At 39.5% G+C, this 15,341-nt stretch overlaps 1 protein-coding gene across 1 annotated transcript; it reads right to left on the bottom strand.

Moving 5' to 3' along the window:
- Positions 1–207: 207 nt before the first annotated feature.
- Positions 208–2,060, bottom strand: LOC137188863 (piggyBac transposable element-derived protein 3-like). Its single transcript, XM_067598440.1, has 3 exons — positions 1,684–2,060; positions 564–1,398; positions 208–450 (listed from the first exon to the last, which is right to left on the bottom strand). The coding sequence occupies exons 1-3, from the start codon at positions 2,058–2,060 to the stop codon at positions 208–210; spliced, it is 1,455 nt and encodes a 484-aa protein (XP_067454541.1).
- Between the last annotated feature and the right edge of the window lie 13,281 nt (positions 2,061–15,341).

A 15,341-nucleotide genomic window follows, 5' to 3' on the forward strand; every position in this document is an offset into this window, starting at 1 on the left:
AGTAAGTTTTTAGGGAAATGTTGTAATATTACAACGTTGAGCTTAGCTGGGAGCAGAATTTCTGGATTCTTACTCACATTCTCTGAACAAATATACAGAACAACTAAGGGTTCATTTGTAGGGTTGATTGCTTATTTAGCCCCATAACAATATAATATCAAGAATAATAATCACACAACAGTCATATTGTGTATGAATATTAATTTATTAATAAAAAAATGATAAAATTGTATTTACAAAACTGAAAAGAATTAGGTCCTCCTTGCGTACATCCAGTGGGGGGTGTACAGATGACCTCTTGGCTGGGGCCCCATTTTGCGGACTCCAATGACCTGGGAGCGGTCTCTTCTGAGCATTGAAAGGGCTCCTTGATGTCACTGTCTGTGTTACTGGGCTCCCATTGCTTGAAGATGGTCTCCCTTTCTTTGGTGTGTTGAGAGTTGTGTTCACCTGAATTGGAGTAGAACAGAATCAACTAAGATACATGTCAAAAATACAAGTCAAGTCAAAAATAATATAAACAGTGAAATATTGAAAACATTACAAATGGTAAATATTCTCACCAGGATGAGAGAGGATGCTAGTTGTGCCTGAAACTGTCTCCTGTTCAGCATCTCTTTCTTAGAAATCTTGAGAGCTTTGCAGTCCCACTTGTGGAGGAGCCAGGCATTGATCACAGCGAGGATAATGGTGTGCCAGAAGATGTAGATGTACCAGTGGTAGGATTTCATGGGGAACTTGTGCTTGGCTGCAAATGAGTCCAGCAAATCTACACCTCCCATGTATTTGTTGTAGGTACCCACAATGTAAGGCCTCTCAACTTCAGTGTAGGTTTTGGTGACTTTGTCCCAGCATTGAATCTTCTGCACAGGTTCTGGTCCAGCACAGGACGACACAAGTGTGACCGCCCTGTTGTCATACCATTTGACAGGACAGATGTTGTGGTTCCCCTCCACTCTGATGTCAAAGCTTCCTCTCCCCTTTTTCTTTAAGCTGTTCTCATCTTCAAGGTTACAGTTGGGTAGGCGTACCTTCCTGGCTGTTCCCACATAATGAATTCCATGATCAAGGAGCTTGCCTATCAATGGGACACAAGTGAAGTAGTTGTCTGCATAGATCTTGTAGTTCTGCCCTTCTGGAAATGTAGAGGCAAGTTTCATCACAACATCACCTGACAATCCAAATTCAGATTTTGCTTGTATTCCGTTGACACTGCCTTGGTATACATCGAAGTCACAGAGCATGCCAGAGATTCCAGTTCTTACCCACAGTTTGAATCCCCATGGGTGTGGCTTGCCTCGCATATATTGCTTGATGTTGCTGAATTTCCTCTTGAAAGGAATCATCATCTCATCCATGGAGTTGTGCTCTTCTGGTACCACCTTCAGGCATTTCTCTCTGAATGAATCAAGCCACGGTCTGAGTTTCCAGAGTTTGTCTTTCTTTTCCGTCTCCGACACTGTCAAGTTGTTTACAAAATGTAATGATGTCAGCGGAGATTGGAATCATGAGATTGTTGCATGGCATCACATCAGCAACAGGGGGGGTACCGTGTGTCTGTCTCCCAATACATACGGACTCCAGACATGTGCGTTAGGCCCATCTTCAGGTACATGCCAGTCAGTTTCTCAATCTCCTTTGTATTGGTGTTTATAGACATTTCATTTCATTTGAAAGCTGTACTCATTTGTGTTTCTTGTCAGAGCCTCAATCATGTCTTCTGACACAAACTTCTGGAAGTACTCCTGTGGTGTGTGGAGGGAAACGGCATAATTGGTGACATCCAGACCAGAAAAATCAGTATTGGGACTGATGAAATCCTTTTTTAGCCAGCGATACCGGTCACGGGGCATGGTCTGTTTACTCGGTTGGGGCTTGATGTCCACATGATCACTAGCTGGGCAGTCAGTAGGTTTCTGGTTTTCTTTGTCCATTTCACCGGCATCTCCATCTGCCTCTCCATCACTTGCATCAGTGTCATCAGATTCTATCTCAGATTCTTGGATGGCAACAATCACATCCTGCACACTGAAGAATAAACCTCTCTTTGCTGGTTGCATTCTGAAATGGAAACAGTAAAAAAATAAATAAATAAGTACAGTATAGATAATGCATATGAGTGTTATATTGTAGTAGATAACCCGAAGGAATAGGCAGGTGGACCAAGTGTTCAGGATAGAGAGCTAAGTATTTTCCAGGCTAAATAATTTCAGTGAAAATTAATCCTAATTCATTTACACATTCCACTAAATTCACACAATACTGTCTGACCAGCCTATTAAGCTCCCCACTTATCATACCTAACGGACTACTCGCATCCCCCCACAACATTTACATCCCCTCACTCAGGACCATTCTCACCTGTTCCTGAACAATGCAGCAACCGTCCCCCAAAACATTCAGAACCTGTTTCTGCCTAATGCCACAAGTAGTTATTTGGGCACAAACAAAGCCCAAAAAAGCCCAGGATCAGTTAAATGTATTTTTTGTAACTGATAAGATACAGATACAGTTTCAAATACTGCAACCAGAAATTATTCATTCATTTATTAAATTGTGGTCTAAACTCAAAATATTATCAGAAAAAACACATCTTGAACTTAGTTATAGTAATTCATCAAATACCTTATATTTCTATTAGTATTTTTTCTTCCATATGTGAACATGTGAGAAGTGCAATGTCCCTATGTCATGTGTAAGGTGCACATGCTATTTTGACTACCACTCTAACCCAGCGTTGTAGAATTATAACATAGACATAACAAGCTCCAAATCAAATTTGATGAATGTGCTCCACAATCACTAAGTATCTACATGTTCTAGACATTGTAATAATCACAAAATAAAGCATTTTACTTACTTGAATCTTGAGAAATCCAGTCCAGTAAAACCAAGAGATGAGCTTCAAGGAAAGTTTCCAGGTAGTGTGAGTTCATGGCCAGATACCCAGACCTATAAACACATTTACTATCTAATCGCATTGCGAGGATAAACAATAGGACCCATTGACTATGTAAATGGGGTCTTTAAAAAAAAAAAAAATTTACAGATTGTTTTTTAGGAGAGCTAAAAGTGGTTGTTGTAATTTTACAACTGTGGGCCGGAAGCCCGGTATTCATCTTAAATGATGTTTTGACCTATCAAGAGGCCCCGCACTGGGCCTTGTGACCTGACCTAACATACCTTTGAGGTGCCTTTCAATCTTAATCTCACTGAAGGAAACAGCAGACATCCAGCAGCTTGAACCAGCCTTTTATCTACATTATATCTGCTTAGGCTGATATTGCATATTGATATGAAAATGGTTAAAATTGTGTCTGCATTCATTTACAGTACTGTGAGAGTGGAAGTAAGGCTCATGCATGTGTGCCTAGTTTTATAGTGACAGAGATCACAGATGTGTCTGCGTATTTGTGACTTTGTGCATACACACAGTTTTAGTAGAGTTTTTATACAAAGTTGAATCTGACCCCTGACCTCTGAAGGCTAAGTTAAGGGGATCAATAACATTAACGAATAATCAACCATTATATTTGAAATTCTATAATGAATGATGTAAAATCCAATATCCTGTCAGTTAAGGCATTTAAATGTGTGTGTGTGACTTTATCTGCTGTAAACAATGCATGTAACATGATTGATCAACAGTGGCAGTATGTTTTCATGAGTCGTGGGTGTGGGCTGATTTGATATTGATGTTTTGTGAATATATGGGTTGACTTATTTGTGTGTGTAGATTAGGTTAGTGCAGACAGCAGATATTATGTGAAAAGATCAGACATCTCCTACCTCCTACTTGTTCATGAAGTATCCAATGTCAAGCACTGTGTTTGTCCTCCCTTATGAAAGCCAAAGTCACTTAAACTAAGGATGGGTGGGTGTATGTCTCCTTCACTTTTGAAATCCTATTTAAGTCCCCCCACTTTTACAGTTTTTTTGACTTTCAAAGGAAAAAATAAGGATCAAATCATAAAAAGGTGATGTTTATTAACAAAAACTTTAACGAAACAGGCAAAAATGAACCCGTGAAATTCAGCAAAAATAACATAAGCCAAAGCAAAAGGAAAGCAGCCTCACTTAACTGGAACGTACCATCTACACAGGTTATCACAGGATGAGCTAGACTGATACCAAGCTCTCAAAACATATGTACTCAACACTCTCAACACTGATGTAGACCTTCTCTATTGCTGCTGACAATCACAATGTCCAGTGGTCACACACACACAACCATGAGTGCACCAAATTATACAGAACAGTTTTATCCCTCCTACCTCAACTTGACAGAGCAGTGACTCACTGCGTAGTGCAGCCAATGACGCACACCTGTTGTCACTATCACTGATTAAGCAGATGATTTGCCCACCATCACAAAACTGCCTGGACTGAGGCCTTTCACCAAAACACTCAACTGAACAACCTGCATTTCATTATTTGTGTAACATGACTGATAAATTAACAGAAATTGGACTGAAATTAATTATCTAATACATCAAACGCTAGCAATGTTGGGAACCAGGGCCTAGTGAAAAGGGAGAGGAGAAATTTTTTTTCTCAATCGTAGTGTATGAGGGAAATTGTAGAAGATTGTAGGGCTTTCTAGGATTTTTTCTTTTCAGTACACTACCATTGTTATGGAAATCATGATAACCAATTTAATCATAATGTATTTGCTAGAAAATAACATACGTACCACATCCTTGAAGAATGATTAAGGTTCATTATAATTGATTTTCTTAACTGTGCGTAATTATTCATCATTGCGGAGGAAAACTATGCACACAACTGCCATAAGTAGATGTTGCCATGTTCTCACGTTTCAGCAATTAACTGTGACAACAGTTATGAAAACTGATGAAAAAATATGTCCAAACCAAGAAAAATGAGACTCAGTATCTAAAAAAAAAAATCAAAAGTCTGTCTTCTGCTCTCAGTACATAGCGCTGAATATTATCGTTGGTGCACTGCTGGTCAGTGTTGATGAAAATTATATATAATTTGGCAGAAATTCAGGGGCCAAAATGTGACATGACTTAATCAAAATGAAGCATTTTTCTGAGGTTGCACTCAGTGATTTATCAGCAAAGAGGCCGGCAGACAAAACGACAAGAGTGACAGTGAAGGATTGGGCATTGTGATGGGGAATAGAAAGAATCTAATAAAGAGAGGCTGGCCATTGCAAGACTGTAAAGAAAAGGATTTGAGGGCAATGAGACGGTCAGGGAGAGTAAGAAACAAATCGATAAAGAAGGTACCAATGAAAGGTGCTTAGAGAAGGGATGTGACACCCTAAACAAAAATAAATGAGGTCTGGAATAGAGACCATCATAATCTTCAAAATATATCCAGCGTCTTGTTCAGTGTTGTCACAATCACATTCATTTTCCTCTCCCTCCAGTCTCACTGTCTGTCATTTTTCTGTTACTTCTTCTCCCAGTGTGGCTTGCCGTCGCTTCCTCACATTTGTCTTTTTTGTTCTTCCCTTTTTTCTTTTCATTGTCTGTATGTGCTTCACACATACAAACACACACACACACAGTCCTAATACCCCAACCAGACACAGACAGGTTGAATGAATACACATTCATTTTTTGCTGTCTGAGACCTCAGACTAGGGAACCATTGTGTGTATTATCTCTGTGTCGATGCATTCAACAACATGAATTCCTCAGCGTATGACATGTTGAATGGCATAAAAGTAGTTTTATTGGTGATGGACAGACCCTGTGTCTTTTTTGTAGCTGCTTCAGATATCATCCAGGTGTAAGGACTCACATACATACAAATACTGTATAATGTTATACATTTAATAAAAAAAAACCTTTCCAACTCTTAAAACTACCTTCCTTGACTAGAAAAATAAGGCATTTCCAAGATTGGTTATTCATGTTTATTCAACTGAAGCATCCTTTGTTCCTTGTTCTGGAAAACAAAAAAAAGCAAAACCTAATTCCTTTTCCTTTGCAGCGTGTCAGCTTATATGATCCATATAAACACCAATCATGTTTGGCACTTCAAACAAAGCGCTTCATTGATGTTGTCAGTTCCACATTCACCTCTTCTGCTCCCGCTGTGCCGCTTTTGACTGCTTGTTTTGCTTGTTGTCAACACTTGGATTTCGACGCAAATCAGCATTTGTTCATTAGATGTCACAGAAGCTGTCGTTTGCGGCGCCTTCAGCTCTCTCTTGTTCTCCGGACGTCTTGCTTCGAGCCAGACGTAGACTGTTCCGCAGCAGAAGAAGTTATTTTGGGTACCTTGGTAAATGAAAAATCTGCTTCTACAGCTCCCGTCTGGTAAATAAAAGGTCTCTCCTTCCGTATCGGGAAGGCTCCGTCAAGGCAAAGAACTGTGGTCTTGCTGATTCTGCTGCTGCCACTGTTGCTGTCACACCCGCTAAGAGTGAGAGACCAAACTTTTATAACTTCAACCCTGAGAGCCATTATAACATCCAGATGTCACACTGTCATGCAGTCAAGCAGCAGAATACTGATTTTTACACTGTTGCCACGGTCTTCTAATGTGATACTTAGAAGTGATACTATCCTCTCTCTCTCCTGGAGGCAAGTGAACGCTTCACCATCAATGCTGGAATCTGTAGTCCAAGCTGCCCAAACTGTAGTCCAATGCTTCCACCACTGCTGAGTATCAACGTTTAATAGTTGTGCTATTGTTACCAAGTTGCATGTTGATCTATTCTCCATTCTCTATGCACCGGCCAGAGGGAGAGCATTTGCTGTGCAGCCCTTCACCAAAAAGCACAGTGTGAGAAGCAACTGCTCCAAGGGTGACGGCCACAATGAAGCCACCAAGGACTTTTCAGCAGAGAAGTGAGTAACATTAAGTATTCAATATCTTGCTGTAATATGTACTGTATGCACAACATTTTCTGTTTCATCCAATTTTTAAACAAATTTCACCAAAGTATTTGACAATGCCAGTTTTGCACATGTGATGTCTTTGCCTGAACTTGTGAGGTGTGTGGAGAACCATATGTCCTCAGTGGTGCAGTCAGTAAGTCATCTTCTCAACAATGTAGCAATTCATGTATGTGGTATGTTTTTAAATGCTTATTGAGATCATATTAAGTCAAATGCTCTCAATATGATCCCGATCACTGCCGTTTGCAGATATATCTTAATGTTATTACTACATTGTCACTTGATAATACTTTGATTTTGACGGCCTAATTTTCACTTGCACAGTCACATCAAAACAAAGTCTTGAACTTGTCAATCAAGCTTTTAGACTACTGCTTGTCTGGCTTGACCTAGGTCGTTACCATGGGAACTTGACTTCAGAGGAGCTTCAAAGGCTTAAGCTTACTGGTTCCTAGCTAAGATGTGATATCTTTGTCACGGTAATCAAAATAAAAAAACTAACTTGAACTTGTGCATTGCTATTTTTCAAATTAATGGTTATGAATATGCTTATTATATAACTATTACTACTAGTAGCACTAATATTATTAATAGTAATTACAATACCAATATTCATGTTATTATTTATATCATTAGTATTACTATTATTATTATTAAGAGGCCTAATCTTTCTTTCTCTTTCTCTCACTTATGTGACTGCTTCAAAGGTGATTCTTCTGGCAAAAGGTCTGCATAAGTGAACTGCAAATCCCTAATGAGCTGCTAGAAACCCCAGAGAGCCTGTGAGGGAAATAGTGGACAACATTTGCTCACAGATGTCACACAGATTCCACAGCAATGGACCCCAGGTTCAAAAGAAAGGCCTTCAGGAGGACACCACTGATATGACCTATCAACGCCTCTGCAATGCTGCAGCGAGGGTGACATTCCCCAACCAACAGTCTGAGGGAGAAGAAGAGGGAGCAGCAGCTCAAGAAGGGAGCTCTACACAGGAGTGTCATCTGGAGAGACCTCAATGATCAGGTCTCTGGGCTTGTGACCAACACTCGCAATCCACCAGCAGATTCTGTGCTGGAGATCTGTGCATTTGTGGAGGAGCCTCTAGTGCCCAGGTCCTCAAACCCCCTCATGTGCTGGCAAAGTCAAGGAGTGGTTTATCCCCAGCTGTGTGAGGTTATGAAGAAGAGACTCTGCATTGTGGCCACATCTGTCACTTCAGAGAGAGTCTTCAGCTAAACGGGGCAGATCATTTCAGAGAGGAGAAATCAGCTCAGTTCATCAAAGGTTCGTCAGCTGGAAACCTGCAGTAAATTTTCAATTAAGCTCTTCATCTTCATTGAAGAAAATCAATGAAGATCTTCATCTTCACTGATTTTCGTCAAATAATTTCTCTATTGTTTGCAATAATATTGCTCACCTGGCCAACGTCAGCTGACCCGCCCATCCAAGGGATTACAGTATACACAGGGCAACCTCCCTCTCCTTTCTATCCTCATGAAGGCTCTGCTTGGATCAAAATGAAAATGAAAATCAAACCTGAAAATTAGTTGCATACACTTTTTAGTTTATTTGACAGGGAATAAACATTACATACTGTATATTTCACCAGATATTTCCATCTGCAGTCTCTCGGTGGGAGATAAGCATAGTAAAATTACATCACATTACAAGGCAATACATAATCTAAAATCCAATACAGTGCATAGCACTGTGTTAAAAATAATAAATAAATGAATAAACAAAGGCCATGTATGACTGGTTTTCTTTTAGCCATTTTTTTATGCAAAATCCAAAGTACTGCATTCTCTGATACTAATCAGCAAGGTGTTCCACAACCTGGTCGTCCTGACTGAAAAAGCAGTCTGGCTAAACTTTGTAAACTGAAATTTAATGTAACTGTCCCATCTAGTGGAGGCTCTTGTTAACCTTGTGCCACTGTTACAGTGTGTTACAAATTGTTGGCTGGACCAGCCACAGACCAGCCCTATAACTCCCAATGTCTGTTCATCACTGAGTTACTGAGTCACTGACTGAGTGATGAGGTAACATCATTGGTTGGACGCCCAAGTGTTTTCCAATGGAGTTTTTCAATTGGCCATCGCTCTTTCAAAATGATTCTGGGCAAACAGTGTACAGTGCTTCCACAGTCCTCAGCCTCTCAGTGAGACTGAGTAAAGCACATTTACTGACCGAAGCATCTCACATGGAGGCTCCGACACTGACAGGAGCACCAACCCACAGAGGGTCCGCAGACACAGTCACGTTTCACACGTGCACACTGGTAAACAGGGTGCTGTAGGAATGTTAATATGTCACCTCATTAAGTTTTAATATTTTTCCAGTTGAGAAGGTAACCATTTAGATTCCAAGATGTGGTCAGTTTATCCAAATAACACCTGTTTGTGTCATGTGACATGTACGTGAGAAGAGGATCTGTGTGCTGTCTTACTGTCAATTTCCACACACTACATGTGTCTTTTCTAAATAAAACAAGGTCCAGCCATACACCAGGTTTTGAGCTAGTCTTGTTTACAGGCTTCTTAACAATACTGGATAGATTATCCAGTACCTTCAGTGTTTGTTTATAGAGTTTATGGAGTTGTGTTGATTGCCTGAGACCAAGATGTGACATAATATGAGAGATGGGATAGTATCATAGAGTGCATAAACAAAATTGCTACATCTGTACTCATTAGATTTCAAATAAATTTAAAATGAGCTAGGTTATGTTTGACAATCCATGATTTTTTTTTTTTTTTTTTTTTAAATCTCACCACCTTTCGTAGTTTACAATGCGTGGTGAAACCAGCAATATGAATTAACGGATGGCTGAGACTGTCTTAGATCCTTCCTCTGCGAGGGAACGGTGCATGTTCAGTGATTTGTTCACTGAACGTGCACAGTGAGTGATAGACAGTCGCTGAGTCACTCAAGCCCGCTCCTCTCCCTCCCTCTCATGTCTTGAAGTCTCGAAGTAGGAAGTAGTACCAAATATTTTATGTAATAATTAAGTGTTGTGAAAATATACATATATACATATTTTATTTTATTTATATACATAATAGGGTGGGACTTTGTTATAGCAGCTTTCAGTTTACAAACAGTATCTTTATTTATCCAGCTAAATTCTCACTGGCTTATCCTTCAGGAACAACCATTCTCAGTTCACTAGTGCGTGAGCTGAACTGAATGTTCGGCCGTGTTTCAGATCAGTGAGTACGACTACGCAGCCGGAGCTCCGGTCAAGCACTGAATGATTCAGTGAGCAATTTGGCGAACAAACCTATTGAACGAATCTTTTGGAAAAGAACTGCTTTGCCCATCACTAGTCTGACAGCAGCAGCTCATGGCTGGTTATTTTGCTTGCATTTCTTCTTTGCTGTCACCTACAATTGCTGTTCATCTGATCGTCACCAGTCTGTTCAGTGCCTCCATATGGAGGCGGAGGGTAGTGGCGCTCTGATAGTGGTAAGTCAAAATAGCTGAATCAATTTTGAGCAGTCCTATGTTTTTTTTTTATTGATACTTGGCACCAGTGTATCAATAACATATTGCAAGTATAAATATTGCAATATGTCACTGTATCAATTTTTTTTGTCCCACCCCTAGTACACACTACAATGCCAAGCCAGCATTTTCAGATTTTCACATTGTGGAGGCCGTTCTGGAAAAGATGTGTTCACGAATTTGGCATTATTCCTGCTAAACATCAACATGTTAGCATTTTTATTGTGAGCATGTTAGCAAGTAAGCCTTTTACTCTAAAGTACACCTTCACAGAGTTGCTGGCATTGCTTTTGAATCTTAGTCAAACACGCCACCAAGCATGAATGTGGTTACATCATCCTTGCTGCTTAAATCAAGATGACAAACATGGACCAAAGTCACCTGCAGAATGCTGCTGTTGCCGTGGACAATGGGTAAAATGTACTGCTGAGGAGAGCAAGCACACAGAAACCATACACAACATGGAATGATGATTCATATCATTGAAACATGTGGTTTATTTAAGCCGCAGGTGCCTCACCCCTGCCTGCTCAATGCTGTCAACTGTATGTTGTTTACCCCCTCCTCCTTCACTTCTCTTCAGTTCCTTATCTGTCAATATCTACCATATGTTTCTGTAGGCTTGTCTCTTGAAATGATGTATTTTTTATATCTCAGTGATTAATGTCTGCTTCTCTTGTTCTGTACATCCCTGGGGGTTTGATTGCTCTCCTAGCTGAATCTTCAGCATGCTGCATACGCATTCCATACACAGAATCCATACCACCACAAACAACTGTATAACCATTAGTATAACAATTATTTTAACATCACAGAAGAGCTTTTCTGACAGAAGTAATGAATAAAAAATGCTTATATGACATGTATGCTGCCAGATACATGTACTGGTTACATGGACACAGTAAAAACAAAGCTCATTTAAACCATGTTTATCAATGTAGAATTATGCAAATAAAAAAAAGGAGGGCACAGCAGGGTGCACCTTCCTCGATTCATTTATTTATTTTTGTATATTTTGAGGCAGGTAAGCTGACAATGGGAAAATGGGTTACAGAGGGAGAGAAGGTCCTGGTAGTTTTCAGTCAACGAGGTAACATTTAAACCATCATATCATCTTGTCAGCTTGTAATTTTACATGTAGTTGTTTAACCATCCGACAGAAATCACAATGTGTTGTCTTGTTCATGAGGGAATACAGATTCTTCTTTCATTACACAGCTGGTACAAAGTGACTTTATGTTGGTTTGTCCCCATTTTTTCACTTTGAAAATTTCTTCCAGCACTACAATGGTATGTCTGACTATACAAGAAAGGACGTCATGCTGAAACATCCTTGGTCCACATAAAATGCCTCTAAATGAAGACATCGTGTGCTGCCATTTTTCATCAGATCCTGTTTGTTTAGTAAAAAAAAAAAATGAGACTCAAGGTCATGTTCACACTGTTGTTGTTATTTTTAATGCTTATTTTACAGCATTCACATTTCATTATGTGTTTCATTTTTTATGCTGGTTATCATAAAGTTGTAAGGTCAAAGGAAAGAAGTTCTTGTTAAAAAAAGGCATGTGTGAAAGGCTTCTTCTGCACTGTTGTATGTATCCTTTATTGCTTGTATTTCATATCTTCAAAGATGCTTTCTATGCTATTATTGAAATTAACAAGACTAGAAAACAACTGCTAGTTGAGGCTGCAGTGTTCTATGTTCCAAACCACTGGATGGAACTGCTGATTTTGCTTTTTGCTTTCAAGGCAATCTGTATATTATATAGTGAGATTTCTTGTGTGCAAAGTTGATATTCTCTCACGAGGGTCGCACCAAAGGAAGGAAACTTCATGTAGTATCTATAATGAAGAGGGTTCTTCCTCTGGTAATCGTAAAGGAACTCATTCATGTATGTCTGGCCATTATGTGATTGTATAGAGATGAGATACTTGTTGTGTAAGTAGAAATTTTGATGTTACAGTTGTGCAAGAGTAAAGATTGTGGGTTCACCAAAACAATTAAGAATCATCTCCTGGAGACTATGAATACCCACAGCAACATTTATGGCAATCTGTCCAATACTGATAAAGCAACACTTATAATGAAGTGCTTTAAAATGTACAATGAAAAACACACTGCAGTAAACACATTGTGTACTGCAGGAGCTCGAATCAGCATTTGTCACAGACTGATCAGTGTTGATGAATTTCAAGTGATTATATGAAAACCACAGCTCTAATGAAGTTCTTAAAGGGGACATATTATCTGTTGTTTTATACAGTTATGATGTCAGTTCAAAAACATGAGGTGAACAAAAATGCTCCCTGCAAGTCAAAAGAAAGGATTTCAGCTTGATCTAAATGCTTCGTGTACAATGTTACCTCTACTTCATCCTTGTGATGACGACAGATTGTTGGCACATGCCCACAAACAGCCATCCATTCAGTAGCCTTTGTTGCTAGGATTGTTGCTAAGGTTGTTCCATGGGCTGCTCATGTTGTCTGTTCTCATACTTTCGGATCAGATCTGTGCTTGAATATGTACAGATGTATTTTAGATGATTCTTCAAGTAAAGAATGAGAAAAATAAGCAAAATCTTTCCACTACTGTTTGCTTACGTAGCTTCTGGAACTGCTTGAAGTCTGCTGAGGAGCAACTTCTGGAAGCTAACCAATCAGAACAGAGTGGGCTCATCAGGAGAGGGGTCAGTATAAGATAAATAAGGATTTTTTTGAACTGTAAATCATGCAAAAATATTCCAGTTGAGCCCAGAATATAAATACAGGAAATGAGCATGACATGTCCTCTTTAAGAGTTTTTACTCCGGCTACAGGGTCAATAAGTTGCTGCAGAGTTTAGGAGAGTTAAGGAGTTGCACATTATAACTGTTTGCTGATTGTTGCAGGTACTGCAGCTACAGTTGTCCTCATATACAAAGAAAGTGTCTGGCTAACTGTTTTCATGATCAGCACAAAATGTGATTGAAACAGCTTTTTCTTTCACTCTTATGGCAAAAAAGTAGAATGTTGTGGACATGCCCTGAGAGACTTAAATCCAACATATCTAAAATAAGATCGTTCAAATTTGTGACTTCAGATCAAGGTTGGATTTGACCACAGCTGCCCCACCTCTTCTAGACGTTCTCCCATCACTAGAAAGCTTTCCAGCCCTATAGCTACTCTATCTCCCCTGTGACAGCAGCAGGAGTGGCCGCAGTAATCCAGTTAGAGGAAACTCACTCACTCTAAATACCAGCCACAGAGATTATTCCTCTGGGTAAAATGGCAGCGTGCGCATTTTTGTGTGTGTGAGTGTGTTGGAGCATGTGTGTATAGGTCCCGAGGGAACACACAATGTAATCACAGGAGGCGATTACTTGGTGGCATGCAGGTGTGTGTTGGTGTGTGTGTGTGTGCAAGTCCTAGGAGAGAAACACAGTGTAATCACAGGAGACTGTTAGTGGCAGTCAGGTGCGTGCATTCATGTGTGTGTGTGTGTGTGTGTGTGTGTGTGTGTGTGTGTGCTATTCGGTTGTAGAGATAAGAACGTATGCACTAAGATAAAATTACTGCTCTGCAGATAGGTCGGAGAGGCTACAACACTACATGCATACACACACACACACACACACTTACAAACCTAACCAAATCTTCCTGCATCAGCACATTGTTTCTGAAGAACATTTCTGTTTTGCAGTTTGGATTGAAACTTTCCCTCCAAACAGGAACACAGTTCTCATTGAAATGAATCTGAGTGTCTATATGAATCCCAGTTGCAGAAGCTGTGACGTATATCTAAAGTGACACAGCCCTTCTGTTTGGCACCAACAAAGCTCTTCTGGCGCCAGACTTCACATTTTCATATAGATAATGTTTTACTGTAAACAATTGTATAATGAACCAGTCTTCAATTGAACATTTGCCAACCCCTCCCCAGAACATCGACTGTCAAATCATAGCTTTACAGCTATAAGTAGGGACGGCAGGTCTGTCAAGCAGCATTGACATGTATACCACAATTACAGTATTTGTGCAATAATTTAGCCCTTAACCCTAAACACCTTAATATATATAATAATTTCAACATGTCATAGTTTCATCTTCAGCCATAATAGTGCAGTGTTAATTTGGAACCATCCTGAATACCTGTAGGTTAAGTATTTAAATAATGTATTATGGAAAACTGACCCTGGATCTGCCATAAATGCTGGGTTCTTTGCTGGGTTCTCTGCTGCGTGACAGCACAACTTCTTAAAAATTCATATATCACAACTTGTAGGGTTTACATGTCAGAAGTGCATGGTACAAAAATATCATCTTTAACCTCTTGGCTGACATGCTAGGATGCATACACTGTGAATTGTAATAAGTTGACTTAATAAAAGTCAGGAAACCAATGGCCTCAAAATTTCAGGTTTTGAGGCCATTGGTGTATCATTAATTTTAAGTTGTTAAAGTATAAAAGAACTGTATTTAGGCAATCGTGTCATGGCAGTAAAGTTCAGAACAGTAAACTCAAAATCATTAATGGGGTTGACTATAAAATGTCACTTCAGACAACTTAAAGATCTGAGTTATGTTATGTAAAGAGAACTAAAAGAGTAAGTAAAAACTTATTCTTACTAGGGGTGTGCCCAAATACAAACATGTTATTCGGCAAAGCACAAATAGTGGGGTTTTTTATGAATATTTGTTTCATACAAGTATTTTAAAAAATTATTTGTTTTCGGGAAGTAAGTAAGCAAACATGTCAAATACCAGCGTACAGGTTGGTTACATCGCTATCTCAGTCTCTCTCCTCTGCTCTGCTGTTATGTCTATCAGCAGGTCTTAACGAGGGGAGTCACATCCACCTGCTACATGACACACATTTCCTAATTTGGACATCACTCCTGGAGTTGTGGGTGTTCCCCAGAGATAAAGCTGAGCTACTGAGACACTTGAAGTGTTCTCAATGGACTCTCCATAACC

This window comes from Thunnus thynnus, chromosome 9, assembly GCF_963924715.1.
Source record: "Thunnus thynnus chromosome 9, fThuThy2.1, whole genome shotgun sequence".
NCBI lineage: Eukaryota > Metazoa > Chordata > Actinopteri > Scombriformes > Scombridae > Thunnus > Thunnus thynnus.